The following is a 15,787-nucleotide window of genomic DNA, read 5'->3' as shown; positions in this document are numbered from 1 at the left end:
GAAACATTTGTGGTAAGGATGCATCAATTCATGCTTACTATTTTTTTCACTCAGGTTTAAATATATTTTTTTAAGAATAAGAGTACAAGAATTTTAAGTTTAAGAATTTTTTTTTTTGAATCAACCCTAAACCCAATTAGGTAAATCACAAGAAAAAAGTGTACCAATTGGAATAGTCATTATATCTAACAAATAGAGCATTGTTTCGCGCGTTCAAAGATGTTCCGAATGGCTTGTTTAGAAATTCAGTTAAATTAAGATGCAATTTTAATGGGGCAGTTAAAATGCATAATATTCTTATATGTCTCTACATATAATGAACTCAATATTGCAAACATATTTATACATACACATTTTGTATAAAAATTGGTAATGTTCAACAATTTTTTTTATAAACTAATAAAGAATCACAACTAAAGTAGAGCTTTGGAAATGTATAAAACATACATGAAGCTCGTGTATCTTTGGCATCATAAACAAATAAAAAAAAATATATAACCACTACTAGCATAAGGGATAAAAATCACCTTCAGATATTACACATAATTTTGGATAAAAACAGAAAAGCAAAACTTAAGAAAATACAAAATAATTTGTACAAGCAAACACAAGGCAGGGATTTACTTCAGTTTTCTCCCTACATATGTACATAAATTCGACATGGGAATAGCTCGAGAGAAAAATGCTAACAATAAGAAAAAGTTAAAAGTTTATAAAAGATCAAATTTTTAAAATATAGCTCCCGATCTGCCACATGTATTTATATTTGAATTTACATATGTATGATCACAATGTGTTTATAAAAATACAGTAACAGCAAATCAATTGATATCTACACATATTTGGCATGAAACAGAATAAGAACTTTTATTTATATGTAATATTACTTTTGAAAACATAGTAAAATTTACCTTTACTTTATACAAACAAAATTTAACATCTGTACATTTTCAGTTACAGAGCTTTTAAGTAAAACGAATGTATTGTTTCCCCATCGTATCAAATATGTGATGTCCTTTGTTTGGCAGGAGGCAAGTTTATTTGAAATAAGATAGAAATGACTTCTACGAAAGTGAAGCTTGCAGGCATATTATTCAAAAAAGGAGTTTACATTTCACTTGTAGGCAATTTATCTAATGAACTCTTAGCTTTTCTCACAGATATGCGTGAATAATTGCTTCAACAGAAGTTGGTCTTGCTAAATTTGGTACCATATATTTTAAGCTCTTGATAGCAAGTTGATAGCAAGGATAACACTGTAACATACTTAGCTCTGATGTATGTTAAGAGCAGCCATTCAATTTTCTGAACATCAACACATTTTGCCTCAAAAACTTAAAATGTTATAAGATGCTTTTTTTTTATTTTTTTTAAATTAATTTATATTCTTCATGCTAATACCAGAAACATTTTACAACTAAAGCCATGTTAATTAACTTTACTTCGACACTCGATATAAACACTGGAAAACTGATAACAAAAATTTAAAAAATGAAAAAGATTTTTTTTCCCCTTCTTTTTTACATTACAAAAGAAAGAAACATAAAAAGTGAAATCTTTTCTTTAAAATTAAAGATCTTTTTCTAAAAAAATAGATGATTTAAATAATATAAAAATAGTCTGTTAGGATGCTAGAAAAATAAAAACAGTAATAAGACTAATTCAGTTCATCACCATAATTCTGTATTGCTCCTTGTTTGTTCAATCAATCTCTCTTTTTCCATCTTCCTTTCAGCACCAGGAGCAACATTGAACACTTTAGAAGGCACTGAATCTTTCCTTAATGTTTTTTCCTGGAGATCTATTAAAAATTAAAACAGATGCTCATTTTTAAAAAATTGAGAAAATTTGCGATTTTTATTGCGAATATAACAGAGATTGAAAACAAGACACAAGACCATTACAAAAGTTAAATTTATATCACACAAAAAGTTAGTTATGTCAAAGAAAACACATATTTTATGCAAGTATGCTTTCATTCACTTCAGAAATAAATTTCCGTAACCCAATCGCAAAATTTAAGCAAAACACCCTGAATAAATATTGATCTCATGATAAGATATTTGTGTACTAGGAACCAAACTGAATGCTTCACGGGAGTGATATCAAATATGCCAATTAATTAGTGGAGATGATATTTTAGTTACAAACTCAAGAAGTAATAAAAACCTACTTCATCTGAATAAACATAGCTTTTCTACCCCCGACGGATTTGGATTACATTGTCGTGAGAGTAGCTAGCTGTGATTCGAAAAATATATGGTACCTATAGTTAAGGCAGGAAAGTGATGCTAGTTTCATTTTTTACCCATTTTTTTATATCTCAAGAACTTGTTCAGCAAATCAAAACGCTTGCACACAGTTGAATAATTAGTTTAACTGAAGGTAATTACAAGTAAAAAATAGTTGTTAATAATTATTTATTATTATTTTGTTTAAAAATAGTCCAACAATTTTGAAACATAAGGTAAACAAATATTTTGAGTTATGAAAACATGACACTAAAGCCTACCTTCGCCGAATAATCATACTTTTTTTTGTTGACGGATTAGGATTCTAAGTATGTGGGGCCGATGTAATTCAGAAATAGTTTAGGCTAGAAGGTGATTGATACTTTTGATTGCTCTCCTGCTCTAATAATAGGGATCATATTGCCCTATTTTTAATATTGTCCTATTTTTAATATAATCCTATATTTAATATATCCTATAACCAAATTATAGGATATATTAAATATAAGATATTTTTATTAAATATAGAATATTTTTAATATGTCCTATAACCAAATTACAGTCAAATAGAATTCTTGATATTTCTATTTGTAACACAGTAAAAACTATTAAAATTCATAAATAATAAAAATACACCAGGAAAAAAAAATAGGTAATACACCAGAGAGTCATTAATTAACAATAAACTTTTATTTTATTAATGAAATTTTAAACTCATTTGACTATTAAATTTTATACCACAAAACATTTCATGTTTGTTTTTATTTTTTAAAATGGAAGTAATTTTAAGAATGAAATTATTTTTAAAAATGGAATTTCTAATCGAAATCAATATCTTTTGATCAGCATCATTTTATAATTTGTACTAATAGAAAAAAAACTGTAAAATAGAAATTAAGATTCAACATGCTTATAGAATTCATTCATATAATAATATTTCACTGAATTTTACACAGAAATTGTATTACCTTTAATCAAACACATCATTTTGACTCTAGCATGGAAAGGTATTCCCAGAGATTGTAAATCTTCATCATTTAGCAGCAAAAAAGTCTCATAGTCAACCTAAGAACATAAAACAAATGATAGAAATGTAATATTTGGACATTGGTTCATTTCAGAAAAAAATAGGACAATTATCAGGACATATTGACTTTGGAACATAACAAATAAACCAAAGTACTTTTAAAAAGTGTGACTGATAAATAGAAAAAAATAAAGCTTGCTCTACTTTAATAAAAGCAAATTTTATTTTAAAAGAATAATACAATATAATATTTTTAATTTCAGAAATACTTGGGAGTTTTATTTTGCTTAGAATTACTTAATATCATATAATGAAAAAATAAATTCTTTAAACAAAAATAATTTGTAAGTTTGAATAACTATAATAAATGGCTGTTTTCCTCTTCAACAAACTGTAAAAATACGTATAAAGGAATTAAATTTACTAAACTTGAAATAATATAGCACGAATAAAGATGAATTATATTGATGACTTACTTCTTCTTTGATGAAAATGTCACTGTAATATTGCAAATTGTGCTGATACAGTAGTTCAGATAGAATTCCCTCTGTCATGTCAGTTTTTGATGTAAATGAAGTATCCCTAAGGAAGTCAAAATAGTTGCTGTGACTAAACAAACAGTCTTCTGAAAAGAAAAAAGAAGGGAAAAAAATTTACATTCAGTTATTAGTAAGCATAGCCATAAGAGCAAACAATAAATATGTGAAAATAGTTTATAAATCCAAATACTTATGGAATGTTTTATTTTAGTCATCTTTTATGGGAAATTCTTATATGTATGTGATACTATTAAGATTTTGATTGAATTATGTGATAGGTACAAATGATAATTTAACTTAGGTACATAAGTCTTTTTAATTAAAACTACTGTGAAGCATTAAATATTAGAAGCTGTCAAATCTTAATTAATATTAATAAACAAGGCAATCACTGATATATATGTAATACAAAAAATTATAAATACTTTCGTATTAATAAAAGCATTAAAACTCTTTTCATAAAATGTCTTTGGTAAAGAATAGGTGTAGAGATATTCTATTTTCGGACTTCAAGGCTGAAAACATACCATTGAATCATAATTAGATTTATATTTCAAAGGAGGAATTATTATTAAAATCTTTCCCTCTTTCACTTCCATATTAGGAAGCATTAAATGATTTTCCATAATGAGTAGGGTTATAAGGTATGCAGAGCCTTTTTACCTCATTTTCTGTTAGTATATAATGCAGGAGCAATAGTTTTTGTATGTCTCTTTTCAACATGATGTGATCCTGAGAAACTCTGTCTGAATTGTTCGAGAGTGCTGTCCACCCCCTCCAGTGTGGAGAAATGGGTGTGAGCTATTACCACCAACAGCCTACTTTTAAATAAAACTATTTAATATGTATTTTGGCTCACAACTGAATTATTTAAGCTAAACATAACCAATGATTACAGGGATGTAACCCTGTTATTACATATATATATTTTTTTTAGCAAAGTCATAACATAAAAAGTTTCCTAACTGGATTTAGAAAAGCAAATTAATCCTTATCTTATACTTTAAAAATTATCAATGGTTACAGAAAAGTAAGATTTACTACTTTTTCTTTTTTTTTTCTCCTTTTTTTGTTCCTTTACTGAGCAAAATTTTTAAAGCAAGTAGAATTTTTTAAAAAGAAATTCTAAAAATTTGTATGATATATAGAATTGTTTACTCTTACTGTTATTTGACCAAATGCTTTGGGTAGGCATACAATCTTTTAAAACAACTGTCTCCCATGTGTCACTATCTTCAGAACTAGTATTGCTGCTATTCTAAAAAAGTAAGAAAAAACTATTCAAGTGCATGTTTAAATAAAAATATCATAGAACAAAATAATGGAAAGTGGAAAAGACTAGAAAAGTAAGCATAGCCAGTTCAACTTCCTACTGATTTTTACCTTAATTAGTTAAATTATTGTCATCTTAAAAGAAAGAGAACTAGTTTAATAAATAATAGTTTACTAATTGCTTGGTAAAAATTTATTTGCTTTGAACAAAAATTCAATTTAAGCAACTTTATTTCTAAAAATCTTCAATTCCATTTAATTGGACTGTAAATAACAGAAATTTTATTTTAATTATAAAGATTAAGAGAAAACTAAAAATCAGTAACTGAAAAAAAAAAAATATTCATTTAAATCATTCAGGTAATTTCAAAAATTATACAGTTTGTTTAATAAATTTTTGGTATTGAGATTGAAAAATAAAGATTTTTAAGACAATAAAGTTTTAAAAAAAAATCTTTTAACATTAAGTTGCCAAAGCTTTTATACTGCCAAATTAGGTTTTGAATTACTATATTGGTTACAGTTGGGTGTTTAAAATAAAGAGATAATTCTTGATCTTTAATAGAACAGATTTTTTTTAAAAATATTCTAGTCTTTAATACAACTAGCTAATATTTATACAAGAAACTATTATAAATTAACTAAATATCTCAATATTAAGTGTAAAACACTATTTACAATCAAAATATGAAAATTTCATAAATTACTTTTTTTTTAAATAAAACTTCGGGTTCTTTTCATTATTTATATACTTAACAAAAACTATTTTAAATAATTGATGAATGCCAAAAAAAAAAGAATTTCGATCATTCTGTCTTTTCATATTATAAAAAGGAAAATAATTACATCAAAAGGTGCATATGAATAATGATTTATGCTAGAGAGATTTTCTTTTATCACTGCAGCAGGCATTGACTGTGAGAAACCATACCCAGCCCATAAACTGGAAGGTACTTGTGGTGTTGAATCCAGTGAATCAATAGGCCTCCGCATAGCTTTAATAAGAGAATTAAATATGCAGTATAAATATGGGAAGATAATATATTTTTATAGCTATAAGAATTTATGAAATGAAAAATTTATAATTTCATTTAATAGATATTGAACAGCTATATAAATAAAGATATAATTTCATATAATAGGTCTTGCATAACCATAAGAAATAACTAAGGTAGTATAGTTTAATATAATAGACCTTGCACCAGCAAAATAGAAAATAATTAAGACATTACTTGTGGAATAAGTCTTGCATCTCTGTGAAGTAATTAAGACTGTTGTACAGCCATATGAAATAATGAAGATAAATATAGCTTAAAATTATAAAGATAAAATAATGTAAGCTTTTACACAGTCGGATCTGCTTATTTTGTAATATTGTAGATATTCAGAAGCTACAAATCCAATAAGATATTAATTTACAAAGTTTACTTTTTTTTCTTGCACATATGAAATAACTAAGAGAATATAATTTACAGTGCCCTGTAGCAGAATTTATACAATCTCAGCCCTGTAGCAGAATTTTTTCTTGCTTTCAGTGACAAAACTCTCTGGCACTAAAATCATTTTGCAAGATACTTTTAATAATAACAAAACATATGTGTTACTAATTTAAAATAACAAAAAGCGTTGTTTAAAAAAAAAAAAAAAAAAAAAAAAAAAAAAAAAAAAAAAAAACTAATTTTTTTAAAATTTAACATGCAATAATTTTTTATTCTAATATTAAGGGTGATTTTCTTGCATTTTGTTGGGGGGGGGNGTAACGCACAAATTATTTCTTTCTTCTCATTTTGTAAGTAATCATCACAATAAAAAAATAATTAAAAATCATGAAATCAGTAGTAGTAGTTGCCGGAAAAAAAGATCAGACTACAAAATTACGGGAATCGGATTCTTCAAATTAGTGTTTTGTTTCAAAATTAGGTTGTTGTAATAAATAATATCATATAAAAAATATCGGATTTCAAAACTCTGGAGAAATCAATAGCAATATCTGCCAAAAATTTGATAGAATTATTGCCTTAAAAAGTTAATACTCAAATACACGATTGGAATTTTCCATATTGTTAGAAATATATCGGGATATTAAAAATAAAAATAAAAAATAAAAAGCCACGTGAAAATCAATAACTGCCAGAAATACAGATTTAATTATTACCTGTAAATTTCTGCAGAAAAGAAAATTCTTTGCTTTTTAACAGAAAAATCTTTCCGCAAGAACTCTGTAATGTTCTGCAGCAATGTCGCCGCGATTCTGCCACAGGGATAATCAGTATAAGAGCCCTTAATCCTAACAAAAATGAATTTGATAGTTTAAGGTCACTATGTACAAATATTTACTTTGCACTGGGTACCTGCCAATTTTTTTATTATCTAGCTATTATCAAAACCGGGCAAAAGAGTTTCACTACCTGGCACTCAGTTTTTACAACCGGTTTCAGTTTTAAAGTAACATTATTTTTAAAAATACTTTTAGTTTTGTAAATTCATGCATTCCTTGAATTTCTTAACAATCAAGCTGAAATAACTGGTTTATGAATGACTTATTTCACTCTTTTGCAGAATTTCAATTCAGGGAAACCTACGAAAAGTGGACACCTTTGGGACAGAGAAATATGTTCGCTATAGAGAAAGATATGCAATTTCAGAAATCTAAAGCTGATAAATATTATAACTAAATTAATATGATAAGTAAATAAATACTAAATTAGAAATACATATATTATTGATTGTATTGATATTTAAAACTATTAAAACTTTAATGATTAAAATTCAAAGCAAAGTATAGAAAAATAAGATTTAGTGCATGCATTACAATCATTTCAAATTTGCTTTCAGAAAATGAGTATGAAATAAGTTTCTATCATTTGGATTTGGAGGTGTAGCATTGCAGAGAAAAATAATGGATAACAAACAAAAAATCAATATTTTCTTACAAATGGCACATTAATAACTCTAATACTATTTCTAAATTAATCATTAAGTAATTAAATTTGAAAATTTAATTATTTTAATAATTAAATTAAAAATAATAAAATTTTCAAAATTAATTAAAATTTTCTAAATTCTTTCTTAATTAGAAATTAATTAAAAATATTAAAACAAAAAAATTTTTTTTACCAAAAATTTATTTATAAATTTTTTGAAACAAAAAAGCTTTTTATGCTTACATTACTAAATGATGAACTCATTCAGAAAAACTTATTAAGATTTTCATTAAAAGTTGATTTGCATTTATGTTGAAAAGAACTATGTATGACTGAAATTGGCCATCGGTAACTTTTAAACTAAGATTTTACTAGAAAGAGTATCTCTTACTTGTTAGCTCAATAAATTTAATTTCAAACCAGTCTGGTTGGTTAAAGTTTTCGTACTGACAATGGAAAGTTTCAACTTTGTTTTTTTCCCTTCATGTAATGCAAATACATTTTTGGTTTCATTGAAAAAGTTTTTTCAAATAGATAGAAGTGCACAGAGATAGAATCATAACAATAAGGGCAGCAAAAGCACTATATGAAACTTCTATAGAATCATAACAATAAGAGCAGCAAAAGCACTATATGAAACTTCTATTCAACATTTTTAAAAAAGACAAAATTTCTTATTGAGCATCATAAAATTTAAGATATTGTACTTAAGTATATCTCATTGCAATTACATTTATGGGATTTGAATGATTAAAAATTTAAACTCTGATAATTGAAACATTTGATACGTCATAATTTTATTGAAATATTTATAAAATAGTCAATTTTCAACAGAAGTTACATTAATAAATTATATAGGAAATTTAAATAAACTAAATGAAAAATCCAATGTTCACTATAAGCAGATATCTCCATTTTAGTAGATGAAAAGTTTTATATCAATCATCTTACATCTCTTAACTTATTTTTAAATTAAGATTTTTTTTAAAAAACTGAAAATAAAAATATGTTTTTATTTATAAAGGAGTGCAATAAATTTCCTTTGAACTATACCCTGTTCAATGGAAAATTATATGATTCTTACATTATTTTGAATAAATATCATATCTGGAACTGGCCAGGCAACAAATAAAATTTTTACCTGGTACTGAAACCAGCTGAGTTAAAAGACTCAATTTTCACTGTGTACCACGACCCAGGAAAACTTTAGGGCCTGATACATCTCCACTATTAACTAGTAAGTGCTGGACTAACGATACCATACTTTATTGAACCAACTAGTTAACCGATCGAATAAAAGATAATAATTTAAGATGTTTCTTTATGTTAATATACATGTATAAGTTACAATAAAGATAAAGGTGAAAAATAGATAAACTGAATATAAGAGAGATACAATTGTTACACTTTAAATGAGATTTTTCTAATTATTGGAGAATCTAATACAGCAAAATAATTATAAATAGCAAATTATAATAATACTAATTATTTATTAATAAATCTTGTAACAAAATGCAATTACTAACCTCTAGCAGCCATAACTTTCAGTTTTTCGTAGTCACATTTTTCTTCAACTGTTGTTCCGATACACAGTTCTAAAAATAAATAAATCAATACATTTTACTATTATAAGAAAGATGGAAAGACCACGAAATACAATTACCAGAAACCCTATATTTGTTTGTTAAACATTTTTTTTCTTCTAATTTTACGGTAAGTTCCTTTTCTTTTCCAAATAAAATTTTTACAAAGAAGCTTTCTTATTTTACACAAAAAACTATTCAAAACCAATTCTTAAAAAAAAAAAAAAAAATTCTTGAGACACACAATTCTAGAACACTGCGGTTCAAGTTAAAGTAGGTTTTAAAGAACAGACATATTTTTAAAAATTCAATATACATGTATCATAAACCTTCTTAGTTAAAGATGATCATTTAACATAAAGATCATCACATAAATATACTTAAAAAAGTACTAACCTTTATTATTTGGCATATTACTGGTCCAATTATTATTTTGCATTAGAGTCAAATCAAAATCAGACTTTTCTGATTCCATAAAGTACTTTGAACCTGCACAGAAAAACTATGATTACATAAACCAATAACAAGACCATGACATTTTCTAACACATGTATTTAATCATGATGCAAAAGAATAAAATGAACACATGAAGGTGCTTCAAACAAGAAACAATCCTTTTTCCCCCTTGAGATTTTCCCTGATCATATAACTAATCGCGACAATACCCCCAAGCACTTTGGTAACATAATTAAAGAAATGTTATAGTCAAATAAAATACCAAAAGGAACAAAACTTCCAGTTTTGAACATAGAATTTCCCCATAACGGTCTTCATAATCTTCTGCAGACTGGACACTTTTCTCCCATCTTCTAGAATGATAAATAATACTGAAAATGGTGACCATTAAGGCCTTTCTGTTTTTAGTACTTCATGAAAATAAGATCCTCTATACAGTGTCAGCTTCGCTAAAATAATACATGTTTGAACATTTTCAATGCATTGCCTGTTAAAAAGTTTATGTAAAAGTTCTTCTATTAATTCTTAGGTATCCATAAAAACTTTTAACTCAGGAATATATCATCAACAACTAACTTTATTTTTATATATAAACAGTATGTTTTATATGGAAGAGACAGTTGGGATCAGTCACGGAAATTTTAAATTAATACAATTAAAAACTTGAAGAAAAAATTTATCAAAGAAATTTTTTAAAAAACTCTGATTTATGCAGTTTACACAACGTTTTGATTTTTAATTTCTGTCAGTGCATATTAATTATATGCTTTCCTGTAGCTGATCATCTTTATTTAGTTCGTAAAAATTACAAAAAAAAACAGCCTTTTTACTATGCTACAGATTTGATATGCAAGAGTCATGGGAAAAAAATGCTCAAAATAACACATTGACAGGTAATTTTTTACATGCCTCAAAAGATAATAACCCTATGCCTCAATGCATAAGTCGATCTCCGATTTTTGATGATAAAAAAGTAAACCTCAGGCCCGTTCTGGTGCTTAAGTTGGCTGCTCTAAATGAGTTTTATGGGTGCGGCAGAAATTTTTTTGTGGGACTCAGCAGGTGAGGATAAACCAGAAAAGACAAAAAATATACAAATTCAAATTAAAGCACTACATACAAACTCAAATTAAGGCGCAACTTCGACCAATAATCACCTAACAAAACTCAATTACACCCACCAAAACATACATTCCATAGAAAAAAAAGTCACAAAATTTAATCCTAAAACCTAAGTTTAATAAATAAATTTCCACGGAAAATGCTACATAGAAAACCAAAACACCAATAAATTATTCAACACGTCATTACTCTACTCCCATCTGTGGATATAGGAAACAGTCATAACCATCATCACAATGTCATCAAATATTCACATCCAATACAATCTTGCCTATGTCATCCAATGTCATAATTTCATCAACATCTCTGTGATGACCTTGTTATAACTCAAGCCAGATTATTATCAGCTGTTGCTAAACTGGGTAAAAAAAAATTGCCTAAAATCAGTTGCTGAAGGCTAACAAATCTGCTCTAGAAAAATTATAATTTAAAAAATTAGGCTTCTTGCTATCTTCAAACAAAAGAGTAAATTACTGCAAAGCTGTCCTGCAAATATTTTTTATTAAACTGAGTTATGCAGATGGAAACACTGTCGGCAAGGACAGTAATTTTTTTTTTTGTTTTAAAATAGATAAGGTAAATATGACAATTGTTATGAAGAATTAACTTTTAATCTAACTGTTTCGAAATAGGTTATTTAGAGCATAATTAATTTTTATTAGATATAATAATTTGAAAGCAACCAAGGACATAAAAAAAGTCACATTTAAGATTTTATCACAAACGGGTTGGTCGCTATGGCCTCCGGCCCCGCGCCAACCAACCAAAATCACCATAGTGATATTTTTCCTTCACTTGTTGCTGAGGGTGGCAACGGGTGACTGAGATGGGGCCATGTGTTTTTAAAATGTAATCAAGTAGTGTGTGTTTAAAAGGGAGATAAAAAAAACTATCTCCTACAATTGTACCATGAATAAATTTTGTTTTAACATTTTTAATAAAGTCTTATAACTGAAGCTTTTAAAAAGTGTTATAAATTTACAATAAAATGAATTGCGATAATACTTTTAAAAAAGTGATTTTCAGTTTAAGTAATTAGTAAACAAGACAATATCATCTCAAATATAAATGGATTTTTTTAAATCAATACATCCTAATCAAACTATAAACAGGGGTTCTGACCTTGTATCTCAGCTAAATTGGCAACTTCTTTTTTGCTTGATATAAGGCCAACAATGGATGGTGCTGTAAATTTAAATCAGATTTTAGAAAAAAAGAATAAATAAATAACAAATATAACAGTGTAATTTGCAGAAAGGAAGGAAAAAAATTCTGTATACAAACAATTATTAAGAGTTGCTGCATAAACAATTTTGATTGCAACAATTTACATCTGTTATAGACAGGGTGCGTAGCCAAATCTTTGAATCAAAAATAAGCACTTTTTAAAAACTTTTCAAGCACTTTACAAAAATTTTCAAGCACTCAAAAAATTCTTTTTCTTTCAATGATATAATTGAAAAACAAAAACTTTTTATAAACAGTTTCAGCGTTAAAAAAAACAAAAAAGAAACGGGCGTAAATCAAAACAATCAGTACCTTCCCGCATCACTGAGTGAATTCAACTTGACCCTGAACTCAGAATAAAAGTACCCTTACCCCCTACGTCAAAAAAAGTNAATCATTTGACATTTTAAATTAAAAAATAAAATTAAAAAATAAAATTTAAATATAAAATTAATAATTTTCAACTTGGGAGATTTATATTCAACATTATTTTAACTCATAAATAGGTTCACATTTTTAAATCTTTCTTAGTTTAATTAGAAAATAATGAACTTTTTTTAATGATTATATACATGACTTTACAATTCGAAATTATTACAGTAGACGATCTATATAACACAATTTTCCTTAAACAACACTAGCTTTGTGAGTGCAAACAATGAAACTAAAGTGCATCTTAGTTAAATGCCTCTGCATGACAAACAATGCATTAACTGTCAATATGTTTCAGGCATTCAACAGAAGCCCATTTTTGAGCACTTGAAACATATGATAATTAACAGTGATAATTAGCTCTCTGATAATTAACAGTGGAATTTCTAAAATTTAAAGGAAAATAAATAATTGAGCACTTACGAATAGCGCTGTAAGTGGAACGAAGGTATTCTGTTGAAGATGAAATTAATTTGGCAGCAAAGTTTGCTTGTTCGATATCCGAACTAAAGCTCAATGTAGAGAGTCGCAACAGGTGTTGTCTATACTGAAGCATCTGTTTTGAAAACTTTTCTGGACCACGAAGTGACACAGACTGTAAGGAATAAACACACCAAGCATTATTTTATTTTACCAATATCAACAATAGGTGCTGAAAAATTGCAAGATAGACAAACAATTTGAGACTGCTGTCATACTTTATAAAAAAATTTTGCAAAATTACCAGTTAAAAAAGTTGTATGCAATATATAAAAAAATTTTGCAAAATTACCAGTTAAAAAAGTTGTATACAATAATTGACTTTCAATATTATTCCATTTAAACAATATTTAAAAAAAAAATTATGTCTGTATGACTTTGGAGTTAGTTTATTTAATTTCCAATTTGATATTAACTTTAAATAATTACCTAGAATGATACACAAAGCTTTTTTGTGGTTTTCACTGTTAAAAAACTTATGTAAGAAAATAATTTCAAATTGGCATCATTGAACTTATATTACTGATTGAAGTTTTACCATACTGCAGTTTTATGGTTTGAAATATGCAGTCGAACCTCAATCTATTGTTCTTGCATCTCTCGTTTTCATGTACTTATGTATCATCTTGTCTTGACAGCAATGTCGTAAATGCTTTTATGTTATTAAAAACCTGTTTAGATCATTTTTGAAATTAGCAAGTTTTGCCTCCATGTTCAGAAATTTAACTGAAAAGTTATATTGGATGCATTAATTGCTTTATTTTAAAAAGTATAAAATCATGAACATTCTGCCTACCGATACTTTCAATCATGGCGACAGATTTACTAACTCCATTTTCAGCGAAATTCATCTAATATTTTTTAAGCCTTATAATATTAGCGGAAGATATTATATTTATTATTTTTTTATTAATTAATAATTTCCTTACAAGACATCATAGGTGAAAATAAATAGAATTTTAGTAGCTTGTGTGAAATGCATTTCGTTCTGGAGATATAACCACGATGGAGATATAAATGGACTCATTATTGCATTATAATTAGAAAAAAGAAATAGATAAAGAATTATTTATACAGAACCTAAGATATTTTCTTAAGAACATAAAACAACTTTTAACTAAATAATTATGAAAAATTTAAATATTTTAACTATCTTCATGAAGAATAAACAGCAAAAAATTTCATAATAAGTTGTTAAAAACTTAAAAAGTGTAGTTTAAATTTGTGAACTTCATTTTTCTCGGTGAAAATAATTTTTTGCATAAAACAGCAAGCAAAGAAGTGTTTCACTGGTTACAAATTTTCAATTCAATATATCATTATTGTTGTCATTCACAGGGAAGGATTCTATGAAGTCTTTTTCTTTTTAAAATTTGTATGTGCTTGTTTGCTTTTTGTTAATAAAACCTTTACTTTCTGTCTGAATCTCGATTCACAGGCTACGGTTGGTAGCTGAGCGTAGTTCGTTTTATGGCAGATGAAACATTTTTTCATACTTCTGTTTTTACATTTATGATTTACTCCGAATGCTTCTGTTCGTCTAGGAATATCATTTCTTAATTTTGATAAAATGTTTTCTTCTTGCCGCAGTATTTCTAAAATTTCTTCCATTTGTTTTTCACGTTGGGTTTTCAGGATTTCTCTTATTCATGAAATTTTTTTTCGTAAACCTCTAACAGTATAATAAACAAGTTATCTTTCTGTAATTTGCAGTCCCAGTGACGAACATTTCGTTTGAAGTCCACGTGATCTTGCAATATAGTCTGAAACATTTCTTTCATTTCAATATTTTTTATTTCGTTACTTGCATTGATTTTTCGATCTTCTGTTTTACCAGTAAATGTGCTTTGAATTTTTTCGCATTGAATTTTAGCATTAGTTTCGTTTGCGAACTGAAGACTTTGGCCGTCAGAAAGCGATAGTTGTTGTATGTACGCAACTATCACTTTCTTACGACCAAATTCTTTAGTTGATTATGTTAATATTCTGATACTAATGATAAGCTGTAACTTTTGAGAAGTTAATTTTCTCTTTGGAAGAAATAAGTTTAATTAGAAATTTATGTTGAGAGTTAATAATTTTTATGTATATTGTTATATGCGTTAAAAAGTAAAATCCTTCTCACAGGGGGAGATTGTTGTCATTCCCAGGGAAGGATTGCTATGAAGTCTTTTTCTTTTTAATACTGCCAGATGGCATTTTTTAAAATTTGTATGTGTTTGTTAGCTTTTTGTTAATAAAACCTTTACTTTCTGTCTGCATCTTGATCCCCAGACTGCAATTATAATAACTTATTGTCTAAAAACATTGTGCAAATAATTTTCCATTACAAAATAAGAAATTTTGAAGAGTGCTCAAATTCCCAGTGAACCCCAAGCCTTCAGTGCTCACTAGGAGACACCTTAGGAACCTAAGTTTTAACTAGGGACTTACTTATGAATTGATCTTGCTTACAGCCTGATCATTTATAGAAAAACATGAAAAAATGTTTTAA

At 27.0% G+C, this 15,787-nt stretch overlaps 1 protein-coding gene across 1 annotated transcript in view; it reads right to left on the bottom strand.

Moving 5' to 3' along the window:
- Nucleotides 1–1,036: 1,036 nt before the first annotated feature.
- Nucleotides 1,037–15,787, bottom strand: part of LOC107439290 (protein bicaudal C homolog 1-B) — a gene marked incomplete in the record, with an annotated part of 45,224 nt that continues 30,473 nt past the window's right edge. The window contains 9 exon segments of the mRNA XM_043041756.2: nucleotides 1,037–1,801; nucleotides 3,200–3,296; nucleotides 3,735–3,883; nucleotides 4,962–5,055; nucleotides 5,916–6,064; nucleotides 9,520–9,588; nucleotides 9,973–10,065; nucleotides 12,277–12,339; nucleotides 13,237–13,408. Coding sequence (XP_042897690.1) covers nucleotides 1,671–1,801; nucleotides 3,200–3,296; nucleotides 3,735–3,883; nucleotides 4,962–5,055; nucleotides 5,916–6,064; nucleotides 9,520–9,588; nucleotides 9,973–10,065; nucleotides 12,277–12,339; nucleotides 13,237–13,408 — 1,017 coding nt within the window.

Source organism: Parasteatoda tepidariorum, chromosome 3 (genome assembly GCF_043381705.1).
Source record: "Parasteatoda tepidariorum isolate YZ-2023 chromosome 3, CAS_Ptep_4.0, whole genome shotgun sequence".
In the NCBI taxonomy this organism is placed as follows: Eukaryota; Metazoa; Arthropoda; class Arachnida; order Araneae; family Theridiidae; genus Parasteatoda; species Parasteatoda tepidariorum.
The sequence above is the reverse complement of the archived record's forward strand: the minus strand, read 5'-3'. Positions and strand labels throughout refer to the sequence as shown.